Source organism: Ictidomys tridecemlineatus, chromosome 3, assembly GCF_052094955.1.
Source record: "Ictidomys tridecemlineatus isolate mIctTri1 chromosome 3, mIctTri1.hap1, whole genome shotgun sequence".
NCBI lineage: Eukaryota > Metazoa > Chordata > Mammalia > Rodentia > Sciuridae > Ictidomys > Ictidomys tridecemlineatus.
This window is the reverse complement of record NC_135479.1, coordinates 62,616,330-62,641,844: the sequence shown is the minus strand read 5'-3', so window position 1 is coordinate 62,641,844 and position 25,515 is coordinate 62,616,330. Positions and strand designations below refer to the sequence as shown.

The 25,515-nt window shown below is 42.8% G+C and overlaps 1 protein-coding gene across 2 annotated transcripts in view; it reads right to left on the bottom strand.

Moving 5' to 3' along the window:
• Positions 1-1,146: 1,146 nt before the first annotated feature.
• Positions 1,147-25,515, bottom strand: part of Top3a (DNA topoisomerase III alpha) — a 29,408-nt gene continuing 5,039 nt past the window's right edge. For both annotated transcript variants that reach the window (XM_005339466.5, XM_078043007.1), the window contains 15 exons: positions 24,911-25,019; positions 22,943-23,086; positions 22,659-22,829; positions 21,770-21,870; positions 20,053-20,127; positions 18,493-18,575; positions 17,811-18,018; positions 14,616-14,801; positions 14,364-14,493; positions 11,665-11,778; positions 11,393-11,558; positions 7,847-7,990; positions 5,119-5,241; positions 3,377-4,089; positions 1,147-1,862 (listed from right to left, as the gene is read on the bottom strand). In XM_005339466.5, coding sequence (XP_005339523.1) covers positions 1,684-1,862; positions 3,377-4,089; positions 5,119-5,241; positions 7,847-7,990; positions 11,393-11,558; positions 11,665-11,778; positions 14,364-14,493; positions 14,616-14,801; positions 17,811-18,018; positions 18,493-18,575; positions 20,053-20,127; positions 21,770-21,870; positions 22,659-22,829; positions 22,943-23,086; positions 24,911-25,019 — 2,646 coding nt within the window. In that variant the 3' untranslated portion in view covers positions 1,147-1,683. The remainder of the gene's footprint in view (positions 1,863-3,376; positions 4,090-5,118; positions 5,242-7,846; positions 7,991-11,392; positions 11,559-11,664; positions 11,779-14,363; positions 14,494-14,615; positions 14,802-17,810; positions 18,019-18,492; positions 18,576-20,052; positions 20,128-21,769; positions 21,871-22,658; positions 22,830-22,942; positions 23,087-24,910; positions 25,020-25,515) is intronic.

Here is a 25,515-nt window from a genome sequence, read left to right as displayed (position 1 = left end):
TTTGTAACTCAGAGGTATAGCACCTGTCTAGCATGTACAAGACCATGGGTTCCATCCCCAGTACCACAAAAGTAAAACCCAAATAGTTGGGCTGGGGCTATAGCCCCAGTAGAGTACGTGCCTCACATGCACAAGGCCCTGGGTTTAATCCCCAGCACCACAAAAAACAACAACAAAAAATTCCACATAGTATATGTATATAAAATTTGGTACTACTCAAACTTTCAGTCCCCTTATCCATGGGGACTAATATAGTCAACTATAAAAAAAAAAAAAAAAAAAGGTACTGATCCATGTTACAATATGGATAAACCTCAAAACATTATGCCAAGTGAAAGAAGTCAGATGCAGGTCATACTTATCACTCTATTTATATGGAACATTAGAATTGGTAAACCCACAGAGATAATCAGTAAGGTGGGTGATTGCCAGAGTCTGGGGTAGAAAAATAACCACGAAAACAGGCCACAACCCATACCTGCAGGCTGAGATGTTCTAGAAAACAAGGTCAGAAACCTGCACTTGTAGAAACCCTTGACCCTAATGCCCAGCCAAGGTGCAAAGCCAGAAGTCCCAAGTCCTGAGAAGAATATCAGTTTCTTCACTGACTGGGTAACTCACATCCCATTTCTGCTTCTCTTCTAAACTATACCCAGAGCCAAGCCAGGCATGGTGGCACACACCTGTAATCCCAATGGCTTGGGAGGCTGAGGCCTTTTATTTAGAGACCCTGTCTCTAAATAAAATACAAAAAGGGCTGGAGATATGGCTCAGTAGTTAAGCACCCCTGGGTTCCCTGGTACAAAAAGACAAATCGGAGCCAATTTGGCTATGTATCATTCATGAGTGTTTGTGGTGGCCAACAAGGAATGAGGCCATTCCTGGCAAGTGTGGAAAATGGAAAATTAGTGCTCTGAATCTTGGGTTGGCACCTCTGCTCCAAGGGACAAAGTTGGGGGGGAGGGCAGAAGTTGGGGTCAGTTCTTACCACATAGTGGTAGGGAGGAAAGGCTGGGCTTGTTGATGGCCACCAGGGGCAGTGGCAGGTTGAGAGCTGTTTCTGGCACCGGATGGTGCTTGTGCTTGTGCTGTCACTCTTAGGATTGTCACCAGATACTCTGCTGTACTGTCAGCAGTCAGAGTAAGTGGGGTTGAATTCTTTATTAAGGCACATGATATCCTGAATTCTAGATGAAGCAGAAATGAAGCTTCTGGAGAAATAATGGTAATAGGAGGGCCACTTCCTGGCATTACAACCTCCTTCCTGGAATGGCTGCAGACAGAAGCCTGTCCAGTTGGCCAGGGCTTGAGTCAGGAGTGCAGTTCCTCACTCAGGCAAAGGCAGCTCTGCAGCACATTAGGCCATAGTGGGGAACACACAGATGTCATTGGTTATGTCCTCTGCTGCCAGCTTTGCCATCCTTTGCTAGCAGTGACAGTTCTTGGGGGTCCTGGGACAGCTGCCTGACTTCTTCACAATGGCTGTGTGCATTCCTGAGTTCTGGGTAGAGGCCTATGGTCTAGCAGAGCCAGTCTTCTTGAGAGTGGTCTGACCTTTTGCTTCTTCACATAAAACCCAACTCTAAAACCCATCACTCCTGTTTCAAGGACTGTGAACAGTTAACTATTCTAGTTAACCTGGTCCCTGGTCTGAGAAAGTTGCTCTCTTACCCTGCCCTGCCCTCATCTGTTCTGAGGACAGAAAGGCCGGGTGTGTCCTGGCTGATGGCAAAGACTGCATTTCCGGGGTCTCTTTGCCGTGGACTCTGTGTCTGAGGAGCCAGCTCGGGGTCTTCTGCTCCTAGCCTCTGATCCCTGCGTTCTTCCTCTGCCTCTTGGCCAGGGTAGTGCTGCAAAAGTCCCTGTGGGAAGAGTTAATGGAAGGCTGTATTTAGAACAGACACTCTGAAGTGGCAAGAAATAGCAAGCATTAGGTTGGGGTTATCCCAACGTTTACATAGGTACACTCCATGGGTCAGACTCCCCATGCTCTATGAAGAACAGCTCCATAATGTTAAGATATGACATTGTTGGGCTGGGGCTATAGCTCAGTTGTAGGGCATTTGCCTAGCATGTGTGAGCCCTGGGTTCAATCCTCAGCACCATATAAAGATAGATACATAAAGGTACTGTGTCCATCTACAACTGAAAAATATTAAGGAAAAAAAAAAGATATGATGTTGCTTTCTATTTCCTGATACACCTCTCTAGAACCCTAAATTCAGAAGCTGGGGTATAGCTCCCTGGTAAAACACTTGCCTTGCCTATCTAAAGCACTGGGTTCCAACCTAGCACTGTGGTGGAGTGGGGGAAGTGCTCACTGTTCTAATAAGAGGGCAAGAGTGTCACTTTCATTAGGCCCTTTTTACAGAGGCAGAAACCCAGGCAAATAATGGGAAAGGAGCCTATGACCAGCAGCCTACTCCCTATCTTACCTGCAGGTCAGATGTCACTTTCTGTGGCCCTGCCCAAGTCTGAAATGTGTGCAAGGCCATTTCTTTGTAGTTACTTTAATATGAGTTTGGAAATAGGATGGCTGTCTCCAAGCCCCTCAAACGCCAGTTGTGAGTGACTCCAAGTCCTCTGCTTTTTACCCTGCCTCCTGGATTCTTCCTGATATGGTGACATGAGTTTAATCCTCATAGTCTGAATCCAATTCCACTCCTTTATCAACCAGGAACTCTATGAAAGTAGACCTGGGCCATCTTATAAAGGAACCTGTGGTGGAGTGGCTTAGTCATTTGAGGTTAAGTAGCTGGATTTGGAAATCAGATCTGTATACTCCAAAGCTCCCACTTGGCCTTTGGGTCATTCTCAGATAGATAATTAAGAGTGGCAGTTACTATTTGAAATGCCCTCCATACACCATCCACTATGATCCAATACCTGGGCGTCAGATCTCATGATACCCATTTTCTGGGATGCTGGAATAAGCTGCATGATCCTGGGTAGGTTCCCAGACATCACCAGGGTTAATATGCTCATCTGAAGAAATGAGGCTGATGCTAATGATCTTGCTATAAGGAGAAGGGGCTTACATTCCTAACTTGGGCTGTTACAGTGTGAAGTGAAAAAAGCTACTTTATTGGTCTGGGCCTCACTTTCCTCATTGGTCAAACTGACATCATGTTTGCTGCTGAAACTGAAAGAGGCCTCCTGCAGAAAGTATATTCACCACAGTGCCGGGCACAGTGAGCTATTCAATTTGAGCTACCTTTAATTTGGAATGCAGGCTGTGGTTCATCACCTTGCTGCAAGTGATGGGACAAGGTAGCTGGGCACCCGCTATGGATCCCGCCACTACACTGCCCTGATTCCTTCTGTCTCTGAAGTGGAGACCACTGTGGAAACCCAAGCAGAAACCTGCATCCCTTACCTGCCTCCCCTGGGGCCACATTCTCATCAGTCCACTGAAAGAAGCCACATTGCTGTTCTCTTGGCTTGGCACATGTATGGAACTGGCGTCCTTTGTTGGGTCCATCCTTTTGCACAGTCCGTGTGACAGCAGGCTGGTTGCATAGGCAGGATGTGTTGCCACTGCTGCCACTGCCACTGCCACTGCCGGGTCTGCTGAACCCACCCAATGAGCCTGGTGGGTGTCCCAGTGAGCTGCCTGGGGGCCTTGAACTAGAGGTAGGAGCCTCTCCTTCTCCAAGATGGCTGCTGTCAGCCCACAGGAAGAAGTTGCAGCTGTTGCTGCTGCATTTATAGAATTGCCGGCCTCGATTGGGGCCCTCCTTTCGGACAGTGAGCAGCACAGCTTCTTGGCCGCAGTTGCAGGTAATGGAGTTGTTTTCAACTGTTGCTGCAGGTGGTGGGAGAGTCTGGATCAGAGCCTTTGAGGTTCTAGTCTGTCTGCTGGCAGGAGGCTGTGGCTGGCTGTGCTGGCTGGTGTCCATCCTGTTCAGGGACTGGCTAGCCTGCAGGTAGCCAGAGGGCTGGCTGGCAGGCTGGCTAGCTCTGGGGGGCCCCCGTGAAAATCTCAGGCCCATGATCTCCTTTAGGGTTTCATCACATCCACCAATACAGCCAACAAACTCAAGGGGCATGGTTGGGGGAAGACTGCCACGCTTGAACTTTAACTTCAACCTGTTGATGCCAGAAGATGAGAAAAAAACATCGATACCCAGGTGCCAGCATCTTCCCCTTGATCCAGAGGGTACTCTGGCCACAGGCCTTTTATCATCACCTCTCATGCCCTCAGAAGCCCATGGAAGGCACAAGTCACTTCCAGTCTTCACAGGAGTGCAGAGTGGGAAATAGTGCAGATGAAACCAAAGACCTTCAGTTAATCATCAAGTGTAAAGACACCTCTCAAAGGTTCCATTTCTCTATACCAGTGGTTCTCAAAGTATGGTTCCAGGGCCCCTAAGGGTTTACCATTTCAAGGTGAGGTGAAACAATAATAATGCTAAGAAGTTGTGTATAATTTGCTCCCATTCTTCCATGTGTGCCCACTTAGATTTTTCAGATGTGACAACACATGCAATAATTTAGCTGTGGCTGTTGTGGCAGAGATGGGAATCTAGTCTTGCAAAAATGCAAAGAATTCTCTTCATTAGTATTATTATTCCATTTCTGCTTTGGAAAGGAGGTATTTTGTCCTAAAATCACTTTTAAAATTTATGTCAGTAAGAAATGCATTTGCTGTATTTCAAAAGATTTCTCCATTTTAATTTCAAATATGGTATATGTTGAAAACATTACCCACAACAAAAGCTTTCTGGGCTCCTTAATGAGTTCCTAGAGTATGAGGGGTCCACTGGCCAACAGGTTTGATAAAGACTGCACTAGGGCTCTGGGCTTTGTGAAGGAGCCTAGATACCTCATTTAACATGTGAATAATTTCCTGGACCTAATGCTATAGTGATGTCTGGAAAGGTGCCTCTGTGGTTGCTGAAGGAGAAGGGAAAGGCTTATCCATAGACCAGGCTTCCATCAAACCCAGCAGACCTAGGGTTTTATCACATCCATAGTCTGACTGCCTGGGCTGCTGCTGAGCACAGCTGAAGCACAGCAATGCCTGGGCAAGCATTCCCTGGATGCTTCCATTTGGGTTCCCATAGGAGGAAGGGAAAGGTAGTCCTGTGCACACTCCTTGAGAGGCATCTGACTTACCTGTACACAGGGGGTGGCTGACAAACTGAACATACACTCCCGTCTCTGCTAGCCTCTAGCACAGAGTCAGGAAACCATATAGCTGATCGACACTCTGGGAAACCCGTGCAGCTGAGGTAGAACCTGTGGAGAAATGATGGCTAGGGTCAAACCATAGGAATACAGAAAGTGTATGTGAGCTATCACCATCTACAAGGAAACTCTTCTTCAGTTGACTTAAGAGGACCTTCACTGCCACAACACAATTAAATCAGTCAGGGTCACTCCAGGTGAATTGGGCTGGCACTAAATAATCACACAGACACTGAAAGTAACTTTTTCTTATGGTTCAGTGACGGCTCTTTTGCCCCAGCTCCCACAAGGGAGGCAAAAGAGGCAGGCAAGAGAGAGAGAGAGAGAGAGCACACTTCAAACCATCCCATTTATTGGAGGGAAAGACATTCGAGAAGATTCAACCCAAATAAGGCAAGGGCTTGGGTTTCAGGGGGTTGCTTGGTAATGTCTTGCAGTCAGCAGATTTGACTGACATCTTGGAAAGCCACACCCATCTCAGGTGCTGTGTGGGATCAAAGGCAGAGTGAGCAAAAAGGACACATACATCGCACAGCCCAGTCAGAGCAGCAATGTCAATCCAGTCCTCTCCTGTGCTCAAATGCTCACAGCTCACATACACAGACCACAGCTGGCTCACAACACTTCATTTTTCTGAAGGACACTTAAGTGAATGCAGAGTCACTGACATGAAATGGTTTAGAAAATCAAGCCTGCCTTTGTCCCTAAAACATGAAGCAGCTATTATTGACTCTGCTTTCTATTTAAAAATCTACCACTAACCAAGGTCACACTGTATACCAAATGCCCTGTACTGGGAAGTCCCACATTCTTGTTTCTTCCTCATGACAACCCAAAATGGTGTTCTGAGCACCTCAGTTTGCCTGTGAGTAAATGGAGACTCGGGATGATCTGGAAACCTGACCAGGGACACACATGGAGTGAGTGGGAGCCTGGTAACCCACCTGTCTCAGGAAAGAGCCTTTTCTCTCCAAAACTATGCCGCTTATTTTTCCTGGACATTTCTTGATACCTTCTAGTCATGAAATTGAGGGTCTGACTCAGCACCATGCATGTGATTTACTCAATTCCTTAGAGAGTGTCTGGATGTGACCAGCAGAAAACCAACTCTAAAGTCCAGTTATTTAAATGAAAAATTCACAAACTCAGAAATGGGAATTATAGGATAAAATGTTGAGATAATCTCCAGATTTCCCTGGGTGATTCTGACAAGCATTCCACCAAGAATGCTGGGGGGGCTGGGGTTGTGGCTCAGTGGTAGAGCACTTGCCTGGTATGTGTGAGGCACTGGGTTTGATCCTCAGCACCACATAAAAATAAAGAAAGAATCCTGGTAAATTTTTTTTCCTTTATATTTTAATGATTATGAATCCAACTACCTACTGGTGACAAAGAAAAAACTACCAGTAGGATTTATCAAGCACTAAACTCTATGCTCAGGTGCTGGTTAAACCTTGAGTGGCACTGACCTCTGTGTTTGTGGACACACAAGCCCTGCCACCCACTTCTGGCTCTGGCCACAGGCATCTGGCTGCTGAGAGCCAGGGTGCCTTTCTTGTCACTAGGCTAGCCAGGTCTTTGGCTGCTGGGCTGAGAAGGGTCAGGGGAAACCACCTTCCTCATTCACACAGTGCTACAGACCCAGGTGAGCAGGGCAGAGTGAAGAAAGGAAGTGGGGAACTGGGATCAAATTCTGCCTTTAGTACTCACTATAGCTACCCTACTCAGAACCAGCCCCTCAGCTGGCCAAGTTCTAGAGTTTGTACTCTTTAAAACATCTGCTTTGTGGGCCTTTATGAAGACTCAATGAGATGATGTCTGCAGAGCACCCTGTATCACATCAGGCAGAGGGACGGTGCAGGGCAAAGCATGACTGCCTGTTTTTCACTTCTTTCACCATGAACTTCCTGCAGTGGCCAGCTGCTGGCTTGGGAAAATGGGCCAGACTGGGCAACTGAACCCACTCTGATCAACTACATTGAAATAAAAAGGGAGCTGAGGTTTTAGGCCCAATTCAGAACTAAAATTAGGCAAGAAGAGAGCTGGGGTTGTGGCTCAGTGGTAGGACATGTGTGAGGTTCAAGCCTCAGCACCACATAAAAAAATAAATAAAAATAAGGTATGATGTCCATCTACAAACTAAAACAAAACAAAACAACAACAAAACAACAACTACACAAGGGAAACTATTTGTTCAGCATTTACCATGTATTGGATAACATGTCTTCACTCTTTTCAAATCCTCACAATAACTCAGCTTTGTTAAATAGGTATTACTGTTCTTATTTTATGGAAAAACAAATTAGGAATCAAGGCAGTCAAATAACTTGTTTTGGGTTATACAGATTATATGTGACAGAAGTGAGACTTGAACTGAGACCCATCTGGATGTGAAGCTCATGTTCCACCATTCGCCAGACTTTGGGTAAATAATGTCTTATTTATAGGGACCAACTACTCTGACTTCCTACAGTACTTCACACCCCACATCACACCCTGCTATCCTGCTAGCTATAACACCTTGCCCAGAGTCTGCCAATAACAGATCTGTCTTTAAATAATGACAAGGGCATGAACTGACAAGGCCTTTCGGTACTAGGGGGCTAACACAGCAGGTACTGCGCAAGCAGAGGTGAAAGCAAAAGTTGGCACTAACCCGCCACTCTTCTTAGTCTTGAGGACCATGTCCCTGTTGCACTGTGGGCACTTCTGGATGGGCTCTGGCATGGTTGGGTAGATCTCTTCTTGCTGGGCCACTTCTGCCCCTTCCCCAAAGTATTGGGACAAGGCCTCGTCCAATCTGAAGAAAAGGCAAACACATACAGTGGCCATCAATCGATGCAAAGAAATTTACAACACTCTTTTATATGTCAAGAACATATATATGTGAGGGGCTGGGGTTGTAGCTCAGTGATTGAGCGCTTGCCTCGCATACGTGAGGCACTGGGTTCAATCCTTAACACCACCAAAATAAATAAATAAAATAAAATGAAGATATTGTGTCCACCTACAACTAAAAAATAAAAATTATAAATAAACAAATTAATTAAAGAACATATATAAGCCTGGAACCAGCTGGTCAGGACCACAGGCCTGAGCAGCAGGCAGAGAGGGGACTGAGCTCTCCACTGGCCTAGCTCATGACTCCAGGAAGGATCTCAGCAGACACATGAAAAAAACTATACTGAGTCCAAACACAAACACCAGAAATATCTGTCTGCAATTAATGCTAATTTGTGCATCTCTTTTCAAAACTGGTATGAGAGTGATATGAAGGATTAAAAAAAAATTCCAAAATTGTCATTGCCTACCATACATGCAAAAAGCGTGTGGTAATAGTATTTCCCACATACACCAATTGTCCAGCAGACACCACTGGGTATCCTCTAATTGAATTCAATTCTGGCACTATCTCCTCGGAGTTAGTGTCAGACTCTCAAGGTTGATGGCTCAGTCCCCAGGACTGTCCCAACTTGAGATGCCAGTTGCAAATTCCAGATTGTGAACTATGCTTCTGACCAACTGGCTATAAACTGGGCTTCCCATGACCCACTCCTCAAGTTTAATTTTTTACGTCAGCTTACAGAACTCAGATGAATAGCCATGTGGAAGAGATGCATAGGGTAAGGCATGTGGGAAGGGGAAAGCGAGTAGAACATCTATACTTTCTCTAGGTACGCCATCCTCTCCCACATTTAGCTACTGTAAGCTCTAGGAGGCCCATGTGTGTGCATGTATGTTTTGTGGTATTGGGGTTCAAACCCAGGACCTGAAGCATAGTAGGCAAATACTCAATAAATGAACTATGACCCCAGCTCTGCTTCTAGGTTTTTATGAAGGTTTCCTTACTTAGGCAAGATTGATAAATCATTTGCCACTGGTGATCAACTCAACCCTCAACCCCTTTTCTGCAAATGTGTGTATGGTGGGGTGGAGCTCAAAGTTCCAATTATCCAACATTTGGTTTCCTGACAACCAGCCTCCATCCTGTAGTTCATCAATACACACCCTCCCATCACTCATCTAATTAGCAAACAAAGACACATCATTTTGGAGATTTAAAAAAAAACAAAACTTTAAATATATATATATATATACATACACACAATATTATATATTAATAGTTATGTGTTGTATATAATTATACGTTATATAAAATTATATATATTTTATATAAATTATATTATCAAAGGTAGAAACATGTTATTTCTTTTTTGTTTTGAAAACATGTTAATTCTTTTTTTGTTGTTTTTGTTTTTATGGTGCTGGGGATTAAATCCAAGGCCTTGTGCATGGGAGGCAAGCACTCTACCCACTGAGCTATATCGCCATCCCCTTAATTCTCTCTTTTTTTGTACCAGGAATTGAACTCAGGGGCACTTGTCCACTGAGCCACATCCCCAGTCCTATTTTGTATTTTATTTAGAGATAGGACACCTCGCTTTTGCTAAGGCTGGCTTTGAACTCAAGATCCTCCCATCTCAGCCTCTAATGTGGCTGGGATTATAGGCGTGTGCCACTGTTCCTGGCTCGAAAACATGTTATTTCTAACAAAACACACATGCTGCTTACTGAGTGGCTACCTTCAAATGCTCCACAGGAAAAAAAAAATGGGTCATACACTAGCTCTTGGATTTTCTGATTTGAAAGATGGTGCTACCTAATTCAAGATTTAACATCAAGCTGGGTGCAGTGTTGCATGCCTATAATCCCAGCAAATCAGGAGGCCGAGGCAAGAGGATGGCATGTTTGAAGCCAGTCTCAGCAACTTAATTAGACCCTGTATGAGGAGGAGGAGGAGGAGGAGGAGGAGGAGGAGGAGGAGGAGGAGGAGGAGGAGGAGGCTCAGTGGTAAAGTACCCGTGGGTTCAATCCCCAGTATTCCCCTCCCCTCAAAAAATTTAATATCAAGATAATGGCATTTCTACAGGGACACTGCTACATTGATGTTCATAGCAGCACAATTCACAATAGCAAGACTGTGGAACCAACCTAGATGCCCTTCAATAGACGAATGGATTAAAAAATGTGGCATTTATACACAATGGAGTATTACTCTGCATTAAAAAATGACAAAATCATAGAATTTGGAGGGAAATGGATGGCATTAGAGAGATTATGCTAAGTGAAGCTAGCCAATCCCTAAAAAACAAATGCCAAATGTCTTCTTTGATATAAGGAGAGTAACTAAGAACAGAGTAGGGACAAAGAGCATGAGAAGAAGATTAACATTAAACAGGGATGAGAGATGGGAGGGAAAGGGAGAGAGAAGGGAAAATGCATGGAAATGGAAGGAGACCCTCAGGGTTATACAAAATTACATACAAGAGGAAGTGAGGGGAAAGGGAAAAATAATACAAGGGGGAGAAATGAATTATAGTAGAGGGGGTAGAGAGAGAAGAGGGGAGGGGAGGGGAGGGGGGATAGTAGAGGATAGGAAAGGCAGCAGAATACAACAGACACTAGTATGGCAATATGTAAATCAATGGAAGTGTAACTGATGTGATTCTGCAATCTGTATACGGGGTAAAAATGGGAGTTCATAACCCACTTGAATCAAAGTGTGAAATATGATATATCAAGAACTATGTAATGTTTTGAACAACCAACAATAAAAAAAAATTAAAAAAAAAATAAATTAAAAAACAGTAAGTGTAACTTTTTTGAGGTGGCTGCAAAAAAAAAAAAAAAAGAAAAAAAAGATAATGGCATTTCTAAACCAACAGTCCAGAATAATTGTTTCTATACTGACAAAACTCTATAGAAAGGAATAAACTAAACCCAGAGGAGGAAAACAAAAGGGGTAGAGGGCTGGGGATGTGGCTCAAGCGGTAGTGCGCTTGCCCGGCGTACGTGCGGCCTGAGTTCGATCCTCAGCACCACATACAAACAAAGATGTTGTGTCTGCCAATAACTGAAAAATAAATATTAAAATTCTCTCTCTCTCCCTCTCTCTTTAAAAAAAAGTAAAAACAAAAGGGGTAGAGCCTATATAGTCACTTCCACTTTTCCATAGGTGAAAAGGCCACTGGTAAAGATGAACCATGGTTAGCATGCCAAAAAGCAAGGGTCAGGAGTTAACTACATCATCTTGTTTCTGCTGAACTGTCTCTATGAACTTCCACTTCTCAGAGGTAGATGATATGGCCATGGCTTGGGAGCTATAGGACCTTTTGGGCTGGAAGGCAGGGTCTGTACTCACTTCTTTGCCTTAGCCACTGCTTCAATGAAAACCTGCTTGTATTTCTGCACCTGCTGCCTTAGAACCACAAATTTGTCCTTCTTTCCCTCACAGATCAGCTTTAGATCAGCTTCCAGCTCGGCCCGGAGGTCTGGCTTGGACATTTCATAGCCCATAGAATCGTAACCTATGGGAAAGAGCAGTACTCTGTGAGGTCCTGTAAGACAGGCAACTGCAGGGATTTGGGCAATGTGGTCCCCCTCCTACTCACTGCAAGCTTCTGTCTCTCTTACCTTCCACAAGTCCCATGCCCAGGTGCCCTGGGAGAAACCGCTTGTCTGAGGTGAGCCCAACATACATCCGAGCTTTGATGGTCTCAATGTGCTCTGCGTGAGTTGCATCAGTACCTGGAAGCCATTTCAGTTACTCAGAGACATTAGACACAATTGCATAGTGTCTGTGGGAACCTCAATCACCCTGGGATCCATTATATACATGGATGGCCTATGCAGGTAAGATAGCTCCATTCATATCTGGCTTACACTAGAAATCACAGTGGAACATTGCTTTCCTGCTCCCTTCCACCCCATCATTCATCAAAGCTGCCAACTCCAGCTTTAAATTTTGGTACTAAGGATTGGATCCGGGGCATTACATATGTTAGTTAAGTGCTCTACCACTGAGTTACACCCCCAGCCCTTTTTAAGTTTTATTTTTAAATGGTCTTGCTAAGTTGCTGAGGTTTGTTTTGAACCTGTGAGTCTCCTATTGGGATTACAGGTATGTGCTACTGCATCTTGTTACAACTACTCCTTTAATTTCTACTCTTCCTGGGTCAGGATCATGGCTACAATACTGCAACACTGTCATCTCCCTATTTTTAGTCTCTCCCCTAACCTTTACCCAACCCATTCTAAGCTGTGGCCAAAGGGCTCTTTTAAAATGTAGCTCTGGTCATGAACACCTGTAATCCCAGTGACTCAAGAGGCTGAGACAAGAGGATCCCAATAGTGATACCCTGTCTCAAAATAAAACAGAAACAAAAAGGGCTGGTGATGTAGCTCAGTGATAAAGCCTCTGGGTTCAATCCCCAGTACCAACCAACCAATCAACCAACCAATCAACCAACAAAAAAGTAGCTCTGCTAATAGGGAAATAATAAAACCTCGGTGAAATACCACTTCATACTCCTTAACTACAGCATAATCAGAAAGACAGATAGCAACTGTTGGCAAGGATATGAAGAAACTGGAACCCTCATGCACTGCTGGTGGGAATGTAAAATGGTGCAACCATTTTACATTCAGAAAATAGTTTGGTGGTTCCTCAAAAAGTGGTGCAGCAATCTCACTCTTAGTTGTATACCCAAGAAAGTGGAAAACACACGTCTACATAAAAACTTGTAATGTGACTATCTGTAACATAGTTCATAACAGTAGAACAGTTTTAAGAACCCAAGTGTCTTATCAATTGACAGATAAATACGGTCTATCTATACAATGGAGTAATAAAAAAGACAAGTTCTGACATGCTACAACACACGAACCTTGAGGATATAAATAAGTTTGTTACAAAAGGCCACACATTGTATGACTCCACTTACACGAAAGGTCTAAAATAGGCAAACTTATTGAGTCAAAAAGATTAGGGATTGCCTAGGGATGGGGGGAGCTAGAAGGAAGGAGGAATAGGGAGTGACTGCTAAAGAAAATGGGTTTCTTTTTGAGGAGATGAAATGTTTTAACCTGTAGTGATAGCTGTACTACATTGTGAATATACTAAAACACTGAGTTTCACATTTTATATTTGCTGTGCTGGGGATCAAACCCAGAGCCTCACATATGCTAGGTAAGTATTCTATCACTGAGCTACACCCTCAGCACTGAGCTGTACATTTTAAATGGGACAAATTATATAATATATAAATTATGTCTCAATAAACCTCTTAAAATTATGTGCTAAGATCTTGAGTCTATGTGGTTCCCTTATTTAGAAATCTTAGCTGCTTACCATGTGCTAAAATTCAAGACCCTCAGCTGGACACACAGGGCCTGGCAAAATTGGCTCAAATCATTCTTCATTCTCATCTCCTCCAACCTCTCACCTTACACACTCCCAGCCATAGCAGGCATGAGTTTTCCTGTCCTTCCTCAGGCTTTGCCTAGGCTGGATTTGCCTTCATTAATGAGGAAGTGTCACTATGTGGTTTTCTGATCCAGCTCAAATGCTAGCCCCCTTTCCCTGCCTGCTCCTGTAGAACCCATCACATTTTGCTGGATTTGGTTTATTTTCTGGTAGACTATTTTTTTTTTTAAATATTTTTTAGTTGTCAATGGATCTTTTTATTTTTTTAATTTATATGTGGTGCTTACACATGACAGGCAAATGCTCTACCACTGAGCCACAACTCCAGCCCCACACTGAATTCTTAAAAGGGAAAGATTAGGTTTTAATTTTCTTTGTGTCTCTAGTGCCTGCCACTCACACTAGTTTCAGGGTGATGGCTGCCAGGTCTGATATTTCAAAGAATGAAGATATAGATTTTGAGGATGAACTTATCATTTTAATTGTTGATAACTTATTTGTTGTTCTTAACCAAAAAAACTCCAAATCCCCACATAGGCTAATGGGTGCTCCCTGATCAGCCTTGAGCCATGGGAAACATCTAGATCACTACACATGTGGTGCAGTGTAGGGTTTTTAAAAGCAATGGCTGAAGGGTAGGGATGTGTCTCTAGTAGAGCCCTTGCCTAGTATGCAAGAGGCTGTGGGTTCTAACTCTAGCACTGCAAAACAATCGAACTAAACTAAAATTCATTAAAAGCACATTGGCTGTGGAATTTGGTGACCTTAGGAACATTATTAATCTCTCTAGGCCTAGCTTTAACTATTAAATGGGGATATAGAGGTAGCACCTGTGCTGAGAGTAGACTTGGAGCTGCATATACAGTAAGTGCCTGAGAGCTACAAGATCCCCAGGTGAGTTACTGACCAATGCCATGCTTCTCCATGAGGGCGATAAGGTCAGCCTCAGTGAGCAGTTGTGGTGGGCTGGTCTCCCCATCCACCATTTCCACAGTGCTGGGCTGGAAGCGAGAGCCTTGCTCATAGACAGGGAGGAGCTAGAGAGAGCAGCAGGCACAGAGATCAGATCACACATACTCAGTCTGGTCCTGCTCTATCAACCAGCATAGGTCTGGAGTTTGACTGTCCTCCCTCTCCCTGGAGCCCACCTCTATATCACCTTGTCACTCCAGTGATCATAGGGATACACATCCAGGTAGTTTCGGGCCAGAATCATGAGACCATGGGCCACAAAGCGTTCCTGAGCAATGTCAATCTCCACAGTAGTCTCTTGCCCCTGAGCATCTTGGGAACAGCAGGCTAGAAAATGACGGACGATGAACTCATATAGTCGCCGTTCATCTCCCTGAAGAAAAAGAAGAATCTCTCGAGAACCAGTACCTCAAGGATAGCATCATCATCAATAATTTCAACCTGGTTTATGCCACTGTCAGCCATACGCTCTTCAGTCCCTACATCAATGTGAGGCTAGGCAGGTCCTTGGGGAGCTGATGGTTTTTGCCTGATAAACCTCACAACCCTATCAGGCAAAAGGCAAGCAAGGGTAGTCATTATTTCCCCAGGCCCAGGATGGGGATTTCTGATGTAGATTCAACAGAAACAAAAATAAGACAAAAGCCTAGGAAATTAATAAGGGTTCCCTGAAGATAAGAATCACAGAGTAACACTACAGTTGACTGCTGGAGGCCAGCTTCATGCTTCCTTTCAAGCAATCGTTTGTTAGGGTGAATTTGCATCAGTCAGGTAAGCAAGGAACTTGCTAAGTTCCTAGTGAGGCTAAATCTCAGGTTACATACAAATACTCATGAGATATTTGTATTTATATGTAACAATTCACCTTCTAAGAATTCATTCAGAGGAGTCAGGCATGGTGGTACACATAGTGACTTGGGGGCTAAGGAAGGAAGATCTCAAATTCATGCCAGCCTCAGTAACTCAGTGAGACCCTGTCTCAAAATAAAATTTAAAAAGGGGGCTGTGGAGATATAAATCAGTGGTAAAGCACCCCTGGGTTCAACATTTTGTACCTGCCCCCCAAAATTCATTCATCCTTTCATAAGGAAATAATTGAGATCCACACAAATATTTATGTATAAATATCAAAAAGTTAAAACTTAAAATCTTTTTAAATTTTTTTTTTTAGTCATAGATGAACATAATACCTTTATTTATTTATTTATTTTTAAGTTGTGCTGAGGATTGAATCCAGTGCTTCACATGTGTGAGGCAAGTGCTCTGCCACTGAGCTACAACTCTGAGCCTGGAAACTTAAATCTTACATACAGATTTGGCAAAATAAATTATGGGTCATTTGTGTAATACCTATCTATCTATATCTATCTAGCTACCTATCTATCTATGTACTTATTCTGGGTATTGAACCTAGAACCTTGCAAATTCTAGGCAAATACTCTACCACTTACTACATCTCCAGTGTTTTATTTTTTTGTACTGGGGACTGAGCCCAAGGTGTGAAACCACATAGCCCCATCCCCAGCCCTTTATTTGAGATAGGGTCTCACGTAAGTTGCTAAGGGCCTTGCTAAGTTCCTGAGATTGGCCTCTCAACATATGTTCCTCCAGCCTCAGCCTCCTGAGTAGCTGAGATTATAGGTGTGTGCCATTGTGCCTGGACCCAGCCATTTTCAATTTATTTCGAGACAGGGTCTCCCTAAATTGCTCAGGTTGACTTCAAACTTTCAATCCTCCTGCCTGTCTTCTCAGCAGATAGATTACGGTGTGTGCCACCATGTCCAGCTTATATATTACACTTTAAATACTGCAGCATATGAGGAATGCTCATAATATATTACTAAAATTTTTAAAAAATATTTTTGTAGTAGATGGACACAATACCTTTAAACCCCAGCCCCTAAGAAGTTTTTATAAAGCTATATGAGGGCTGGGGATGTGGCTCAAGCGGTAGCACGCTTGCCTGGCATGCGTGCGGCCCAGGTTCAATCCTCAGCACCACATACAAAAAAAGATGTTGTGTCCGCTGAAAACTAAAAAAAAAATAAATATTTAAAAAAAAATAAATAAATAAAACTATATGAGATTATACTTTTATTATTATATTATATATATGTATTGAAAAATCAGGTTCTGAGTAGAGGGCAGGATTATAGATAATTCTTTTCTTCTTTCTTATCTTCTGTGTTTGCTAAAGTGTCTAAAATAAACATGTGGTACTTTTATTTTGTGGTGCCAGGGCTTTGCAAAGGTGCTTTTTAAACTGGAAAAAAAAGAACAGGTAGGGGTTGGGGTTGTGGCTTAGTTGTAGAGCGCTCGTCCAGCATGTGTGAGGCCCTGGGCTTGATCCTCAGCACCACATATAAATAAATAAATAAATAAATAAAATAAAGGTACTGTTCAACTACAACTAAAAAATAAATATTAAAAGAAAGAGGGACTGGGGTTGTGGCTCAGTGGTAGCGTGCTTGCTTAGCATGCATGAGGCACTGGGCTCAATCTTTAGCACCACATAAAAATAAAGACTATAAAGTCCATCAACAACTAAAAACATATTTAAAAAAAAAAAAAAAAGTTAGAAAGAAAAAAGACCAGCCAGGTATGGTGGTGCACATGTATATACTAGCAACCCAGGAGGCTGAGGCATGGGGATTATAAGTTCAAGACCAGACTGGGTAGCTTAGCAAGACCCTATCTCAAAATATAAAATAAAAAGGAGAGGGGAAGAACCTCAGCAGCAGAGCATTTGCCTGGTAGGCATGAGGTCCTGGTTTCAACCCCCAGTACGGCCAAAACAAAGAATGAAAAAATACAAAGTTTACTTAGTGGCAGATGCCAAATAATCCTTCATAGTTGTGGCCTGCATAGTGATTACTCCCCAGCTGAGGAAATGACTGAATCCCTGAATGGCTGAGCAGAGAGAGGTTGAGTGTGAAATGTTGGAGAGACTGCAGTAAGCAGTGGTAGGAAAGGTTCTGAAAGGCTATGGAAACAGGTCCAGTCTTGGAAGATGGTTAAGGCTTTTTCTAGGTAATAAGGGACCAGCAAGGTCAGGAGACTAGTAGGGGTATGGAGGCTATGCCAGGGCATGGGGAAAGGTAGGCTGCCATATATGCGTCCATATGAGGGACTAGTGAAAAAGCAACAGAGCTGATGGAGAATGGAGCCTACCATAGGGGGGCCAGTGGGGTGGGGGGTGGTCTTTTGTGAAAGCCAGGAACAAGACTGTGTCTAACACTGCCTTCTCTTTTTTGAAATGAAATAGATAGTTCAACATCACTTATTTTCCAAAGTCAGAGCCTGGAGAACAAACTTGAATCATACTTTGATCCTCAGCACCTGTCTCTGAGTTTCAGTAGGTCGCACACTCAGGGAAACAAACCTGCAAGTTGCTGGTGTACTTGGTGGGATGGATGGGAGGGTGAGCTTGATCAGACTTGTTTCCGTTGCGTGGGGTGGGGCCACCCCGCTCGAGAATGCTCTGAGCAAAGGCCCCCCAGTGTGGATCTGGAGTCTGCTGTTCCACCAGTGCCATCAAGTTTAGGTCTTTGGGGAAAATATTTGTTTCTGTTCGGGGATAGCTGATGTACCTAAAAGAAAAGTAAACAAATGAAAAAGAAATTACTAAACTCTTCAATGGTCTGTAACAACTCCAAGTCCCAGAACACACCTGCAATCACTGATCTAATACAGCCAGTTCAACTGGAGAGCACTTAGGTGACCTATGCTGAACAAAGGTCAGAGTGGGATCCCCATTCAGGGTGGAAAAGCAGTAATCTTTCTTGCTAAATCATTTTGAGATGCCAAAGGAGACTCTAAAGGGACAATATAAGGCAGGATAAAGGCCCAGGACTCTGCAACAGTCTTATGGCCTGGGGGACTTCACTGGCCTCTTAGGGCTGGTCAGTCTGACCAAAACAAAAAGAGATTTCAATTTATTTTTTGGTTCTTATATTAAAATGCTTTTTCTGTCAGAGTGATATCTAAACAGTAAGCTATATTTCTAAAATATTCCATGTTGATAAAGATGCACCAAATTCTATTGTCAAATATAGAATATTTACCCTTGAGTGTAGAGCTTTTCAGCAATCCTCATGGTTTCCTTAGCATTTATTTTCAACTTGCGAGAAGCCAGCTTCTCCAGCTCCTGTTAAGAGGGTCAATAGGCACGTTAAAGTATAATGTGTGTCAGGCCCTGCCATGACTGCATGTTTCATCTTTAGGCAGGTCTGGCTCCTGCAACTCCAGCTATTGCCATCACGCTGAGAGAGAAAGACTGTGCCCAAAGAAGATTTCTGAGACTTCCAGACAGATCCCAGCTAGTAGTTCTCTGATGTGTGATCATGAGACTTTCCAGGGGAGGTAGAAGATTCAAAGGCCTAACCACCAGGAAATGTGATAAAAGTAGGCTATGATAGAGGCTGAAATCTGCATTTTTAACCAACAGTCTAACAAACTGTTGCTAATGTATAGCAGTCTGAGAATCATACTTTGGAAACTACCATTTGAGGGGCTGGGGATGTGGCTCAAGCGGTAGTGCGCTCGCCTGGCATGCGTGCAGCCCGGGTTCGATCCTCAGCACCACATACAAAGATGTTGTGTCCGCCGAAAACTTAAAAATAAATATTAAAAAATTCTCTCTCTCTCTCTCTCTCACACACACACACATTCTCTCTCTCTCTCTCTCTCTTAAAAAAAAAAAACAGAAACTACCATTTGAGTCCCAGGAAATTGTCCTGGAGGATAAAAAGCATCCTTTAATGCCTCCTTGGGAATAACCAGCTGTTCTTTTCCCTATGTGATACCCTGACAATGCTGCTGCTAAGTCAAAGCACATATAAACAGCCAGGAATAAAACACATACTGAGTATAGTTCAGTGGTAGAGTGCTTGCCTAGCAAATGCTTGTCTTATGTGGAAAAATAAACAAAACCCCAAAACAAACTACTCCATTATAACACTATAAAAATATACACATAAAGAATAAGAAGAGCAGGGTATGGTGGGGCACACCTGTAATCCCAGTGGCTCTGGAGGTTGAGGCAGGAGGATCACAAATTCAAAGCCAGCCTCAGCAATCAGTGAGGCCCTATCTCAAAATAAAAAATAAAAAGTGGCTGGGTGGGCTGGGGATGTGGCTCAAGTGGTAGCGCGCTCGCCTGGCATGCGTGTGGCCCGGGTTCGATCCTCAGCACCACATACCAACAAAGATGTTGTGTCCACCAAGAACTAAAAAATAAATATTAAAAATTCTCTCTCTCTCTCTCCTCTCTCACTCTCTCTTTAAAAAAAAAAAAAAAAAGTGGCTGGGTATGTGGCTCAGTGTTTTATCACCCCTGGTTCAATCCCAAGTGCTAAAAACCACCACAACAAGAGAAGACATCAAAATTATGTCACTGACTACATAAGGATGGCAAGAGTATGGGTCATTTGTCATTTTCTTTCTGTTTCTCCAAACTCATATAATGGAGTTATACTGTATTTATTAACTTTAAAAACAAAAAGCCCAGGTGAAGAAAGCCCACGTCTTCCCCAAGTGATCGTCCTTCCACTGCCCATGCAGAATCTCAGTCCCAACAATATAAAATGACTGTTCTCCAGTGCCTGGAATAGTCTGTAACATACCACAGTGTCCAATGCTTGAGGCCTCCACTTGCTCTTTGGCTTAGACCTGATCTCCACCACAGTTGCCAGGGGATCCTAGAAAGCCAGGAGAACAAAGACCACATTAACCTAGAGGTGTGTCACCTGCAGCCTGTTTGTGACAGCCCCTTCCTACCATTCCAGATCATGGTGACTGCCAGCAGAGGGCTCAGCCACAGCTTAAGAGACGCCTCCATTTAATGTCAATCATATTTGACAGTGTGGTGGACACCATCATCCACTTCCTACTCAAACCAAGATTCTGAACAGCAATTTTACAAGCCTTAAGGTGCCTACTTCAAAGATGACAAAATACCAGTCTATTCATCTCCCAAGTTCAGTTTTATACCTACCTATGCATAATATTACTTTTTTAAAAAAAATTCAGGATAATATAGAATTAGAAATAAGAAAAACCAGACAATAGAAGCAATAAAATGAAAAACCAAATTCACATTTCCAATATAAAATATAAGGAACTCAGCTGAAGTGATTTACTAATGAAGATATTTATAGATCACAACCCAAGTTTCTTCCTCCCAATAGACTGGGGACAGCTGCTCTTTTTAAGGGGCTCAAAGTATATCACATGTCAAGTATTTCTGCACAACATTTTATGAAGGTGCAATAGACATACTGGGATCCAATCTAATGGCTAGTGCTCTGCCATTCAATAAATATAGTGTGTCCATGAGCAACTCACTTCAATTTCTCTAGCTTCCTTCTCTGTAATACAAACTGGGATGACATACTATTTTCACAATATTATTAGGATTGAGCAAAATAACATTTAATGAAGTGGTACATTCAAGTGCTTAATAGTTATCATTCCCTTTATCAAAGTATTAATAAACTTGCCAGAAGTTTATTAAACTAAGTTTATTAAATCTATGTTTATTAAACATAGATATATCTGCATTTCACTTAGGCATCACTGTGTGCAGGCTGTGGGTTAAACTGTGCAAAGAGGTGCTGACCTATGGGAAGTGACATCACATAGTGGACAATACTTCTGAGGAGCAGGAATGTGAAACTGGTGTCTCAGTTCTATCATGACTGGCATGGGACATGAGTTGATTGTGATACTTTGCAAGTGCTCCTTTTCCTATGAGACACATTTTTCCTCTTCAAATGTCACTTCTTAGAGAGGCCTTTCAAGATCACTTCATCTAGAATAGTCTCTGCCAACCATGTGTCAGGGAGGGATTTTAGTTGTATACATCTCAAAATTTCTAATTTTTTTTTTTTTTTTTTTTTTGGTACTGGGAATTGAACTCAGGGGCACTCAACCACTGAGCCACATCCCAGCACTATTTTTTTTTGTATTTTATTTAGAAACAGGGTCTCAGTGAGTTGCTTAACACCTTGCTTTTGCTAAGGTTGGCTTTAAACCTGCAATCCTCTTGTCTCAGCCTCCCGAGCGGCTAGGATTACAGGCATGTACTACGGTGCCCGGCCCTCAAAATTTCTAATTTTATCTAAAAGTTCTGCAGATATTCCCCTTGTACATTTTTAGTGCTATTTCCTGGGGTTCTGGTCTTGCTGGCTTCAAAAAGTGATGATACCTAGAGATGCGAACTTAAAGCCAATACAATTCAGGGGAAGAATGGAACAGGTTCACTGCTGCCAACAGGAGGGTATGGCTGAGGAAGTGTGCAGAATGTTTCTTAGATCATTAAACTCTCATGGGACTCCTTACCTCCATACATAACTGATAGAGGACAAGACAAGCTGTGTGATTAAACAGACGATGTCTTTTCCAGTTGAATTCTACGGTACCATCTTTGTGATCATGAGTTACTATTTGGAAGATAAATAGAAAGGCTGTCTCAGAGAAAACACGGTAATATGACAGACAGAAAAAGGTGTATCACAGTACAAATCAAAGGAAGATCAAATAGGGAAGAGTTCTGCAATTCACAATAGCTAAACTGTGGAACCACCCTAGATGCCCTTCATTAGATGAATGGATTAAAAAATGTGGCATTTATACACAATGGAATATTACTTGGCAATAAAAGAGAATAAAATGGCATTTGCAGGTAAATGGATGGAGTTAAAGAAGATATGCTAACTAAAGTTAGCCAATCTCCAAAAAACCAAACGCTGAATGTTTTTCTAAGGAGGCTGACTCATAGTGGAGTAGGGAGGGGGAGCATGGGAAGAATAGATGAACTCTAGATAGGGCAGAGGGGTGGGAGGGCAAGGGAGGGGCCAAGGGGTTAGAAATGATGGTGGAATATGATGGATATTGTTATCCAAAGTACATGTATGAAGACATGAATTAATGTGAATATTCATTGTATACAGCCAGAGATATAAAAAATTGTGCTCTATATGTGTAATAAGAATTGTAATGCATTCTGCTGTCATATATTAATAAAAAAATTAACTAAAAAATAAAATAAAATAAATAAGGAAGAGTTCTGGATAACTAAGGAAACCAGTGGATTCTGAATACTGTAATGGGGCAAGGTGAAGGCAGCAAGGCTTAAAAAACAAACCCTCCCACTTAATGTTATTAGCACTTTCCTGTTATCCCTGGGCTTGTAGGTTTCATACTATAAACAATAACCGCTCAACTTTACCTTTAATCCTGTGGAAGATTTCTGGCACAAAAGCCTGAATGGCTTTGAACCTTTCTACCACGAACCCCAGTGTCGGGAACTGGCAGCTGCCATAGCTAATGAGCTGCTCTGCCAGCACCTCAGGAAAAATCTTCTGAAGCCGCAGGGTCTGGAATCTAGTGAAGGCAGCTCCTGGACAGTGAGAGCAGATGGGATGAAAGAGGAAGTGATGGATGATGAGATAATTTTGGATCTATGACCCAATACTAGTGTGCCTCAACATGGAAGAGTCCATGGCTCCTCACCAATCCTTAGGTCCAGCTCCTGCCTCACATCCACAGCATCACTGATTCTTTGATCAGGCTCAGTCAGGTTTTCACAGGCTGTCCTGACAGCACGTGGCGTGATCTCAGAAAAACGGGCTCTCAACACTTGTAGACCAGGCTTCACTGCACAACACAAGGGTCACCAAGGTCAAAATCAAATTATACTGCACTCATTGCAAAGGGCTCACTTTTCCTAAACCACTTTCTTGAAAGGCAAACCTGTTCAAGAAGTTGTAAGGAGTCCACTTCACATATTAGTTTAAATTAGTAAGAGGGAATTCAAAGTCAAAGAGGGAAACATGCTAGGTAGGTATGGTTGGGCAGGCCTATCACCCCAGGGACTTCGGAGGCTGAGGCAGGAGGATTGGGAGTTCAAAGTCAACCTCAGCAACTTAGCAAGACCCTGTCCCAAAGGGTTGGGGATGTGGTTCAGTGGTTAAATGCACCTGGGTTCAATCCCTGCCCCCTCCCCAACAGAAAAGGGAAACATCATTATAACCTGAAACTGGAGTACTGCCAGAAAAAAGAGCACGGTCAATTTTAACTAAAATTCTCTAGGTGGGGCTTTTAAGACTTTACTTTTACTTGCTCTTTAGGTCTGTAGAGAAAAGAAAAACACTGTCAATCAAAGGGTCCTGTGGGGGGAATTTCATGTCCCTTCAGAAAAGAACATAGGAAATATACTTTGTCCCTTGAAAGTTAATGTATTTAAATTTCCAGAAGCCACCAGACCTTTTTTTTTTTTTTTGGTATTGGGGATTGAACCCAGGGGCCCTTAACCACTAAGCCACATACCCAGCCCTTTTTTAGAGACAGGGTCTTGCTGGATTCATAAATGCCTCACTAATCTGATGAGGCTGGCTTTGAACTAGTGATCTTCAGCCTCCCAAGTTACTGGGATTATAGGTGTGTGCCACTCCATCAGAGCTTTTGACACAAAATCACTTAGGGAAAGTAGCAACCTCAACCTCTGAGCCACAGAATGAGAATGAGTTGCTCAACACTTCCTTTAAGTGGAAATATTAACTCTGTTACAGCCATTCAAATTCATGCCAACATTCATCCATTCATTCATTCATATGCTGGGAATGGAATACCATACAGTAGGCAAGTGCTCTACCATTGAGCCACATTCCAATCTAACAATGAATACTCAGGCATTGTACAAAGAATATGGGAGATTACAAAAGCAGAATGTTTTTAGGATTTCTTTGTACTTTAATTATGGTAAATGCATTCTTTGGCACAAATTCAATATACAATTTTAAGAAATACAAGCCTGTAATCCTTGAACCTTAAGAGGCTGAGGCAGGAGGTTCGTGAGTTAAAAAAGCCAGCCTCAGGGGCTGGGGATGTGGCTCAAGCGGTAGCGCACTCGCCTGGCATGCGTGCAGCCTGGGTTCGATCCTCAGCACCACATACCAACAAAGATGTCGTGTCCGCCGAGAACTAAAAAATAAATATTAAAAATTCTCTCTCTCTCTCTCCTCTCTCACTCTCTCTTTAAAAAAAAAAAAAAAAGCCAGCCTCAGCAAAAGTGAGGTGCTCAGCAACTCAGTGAGATCCTGTCACTAAATAAAATACAATAGGGCTAGGGATGTGGCTCAGTGGTCAAGTACCCCTGAGTTCAATCCCTGATATACACACATACACACACACACACACACACACACACACACACACACACACACACACAAAAGGAATATAATACCCTATTTGCTGACTCATTCTTACAGCAATCCTAGGAAGCATGTCAGATTGCCCTGACACTGCATATGAGGAAGCTGAAGATTCAGTGACTTGCTCAAGGAATACAGCTGGTGTAATTCCCATTGCTTTGGGAGGAGAAAATATATGCAAAAGAATATGGCCCACTTGTATGGAGATATAGAAGAATTCTCTATTTGGGAGTCCCCCAGCAGAGAACCTCAATAGCAGCAGACTTACCAGCCTTGCACACATGGATAATCTCAAACCCAATGTTTTCACCTTCTCTGTCACAGTCAGTCCAGATCACTAAGGCCTGACACTGCCGTGTTTCTCGTTCTAGAGTTTTCTAAAGTTAACAGGGGGAAAGAGCAGTAAGAGCAGAATCTAGAGCAATTACTTGATACTTCTACACTAAAGAGAACTGACTGAGGATCAGTGCTGTTCTTGGGAGTGTGCCACCCTTTATGAGTGGTCACAGAAAACTGCTCAAACCAAAGCTACTGATGGTATTCACCAGTACTATCCTCCAGACTCATAAATGAGTTTCTAGAAAACCAAGGGTTTAGTTGAACTTCACCAAATACAATAATACCTACAACTTAGCTCTAATGCACACTTCTATCTCTAGTGGTTCTAATTATATGCTGATTAAGAAAAATTAACTTGATTTTCATCTAAGGTTTCTCAGTTAGTGGTGAACTGACAATCACTGCTAAATGACTTATACTTTGTAGCCTCTTTAGTCCCTAGGGCTGGGACGAACACTGGAATTAATAATTCAACAATACTTACTCTAAACACCTAATATTCATAAAAAGCTTACTTCATCCTTTGGGTGCTTA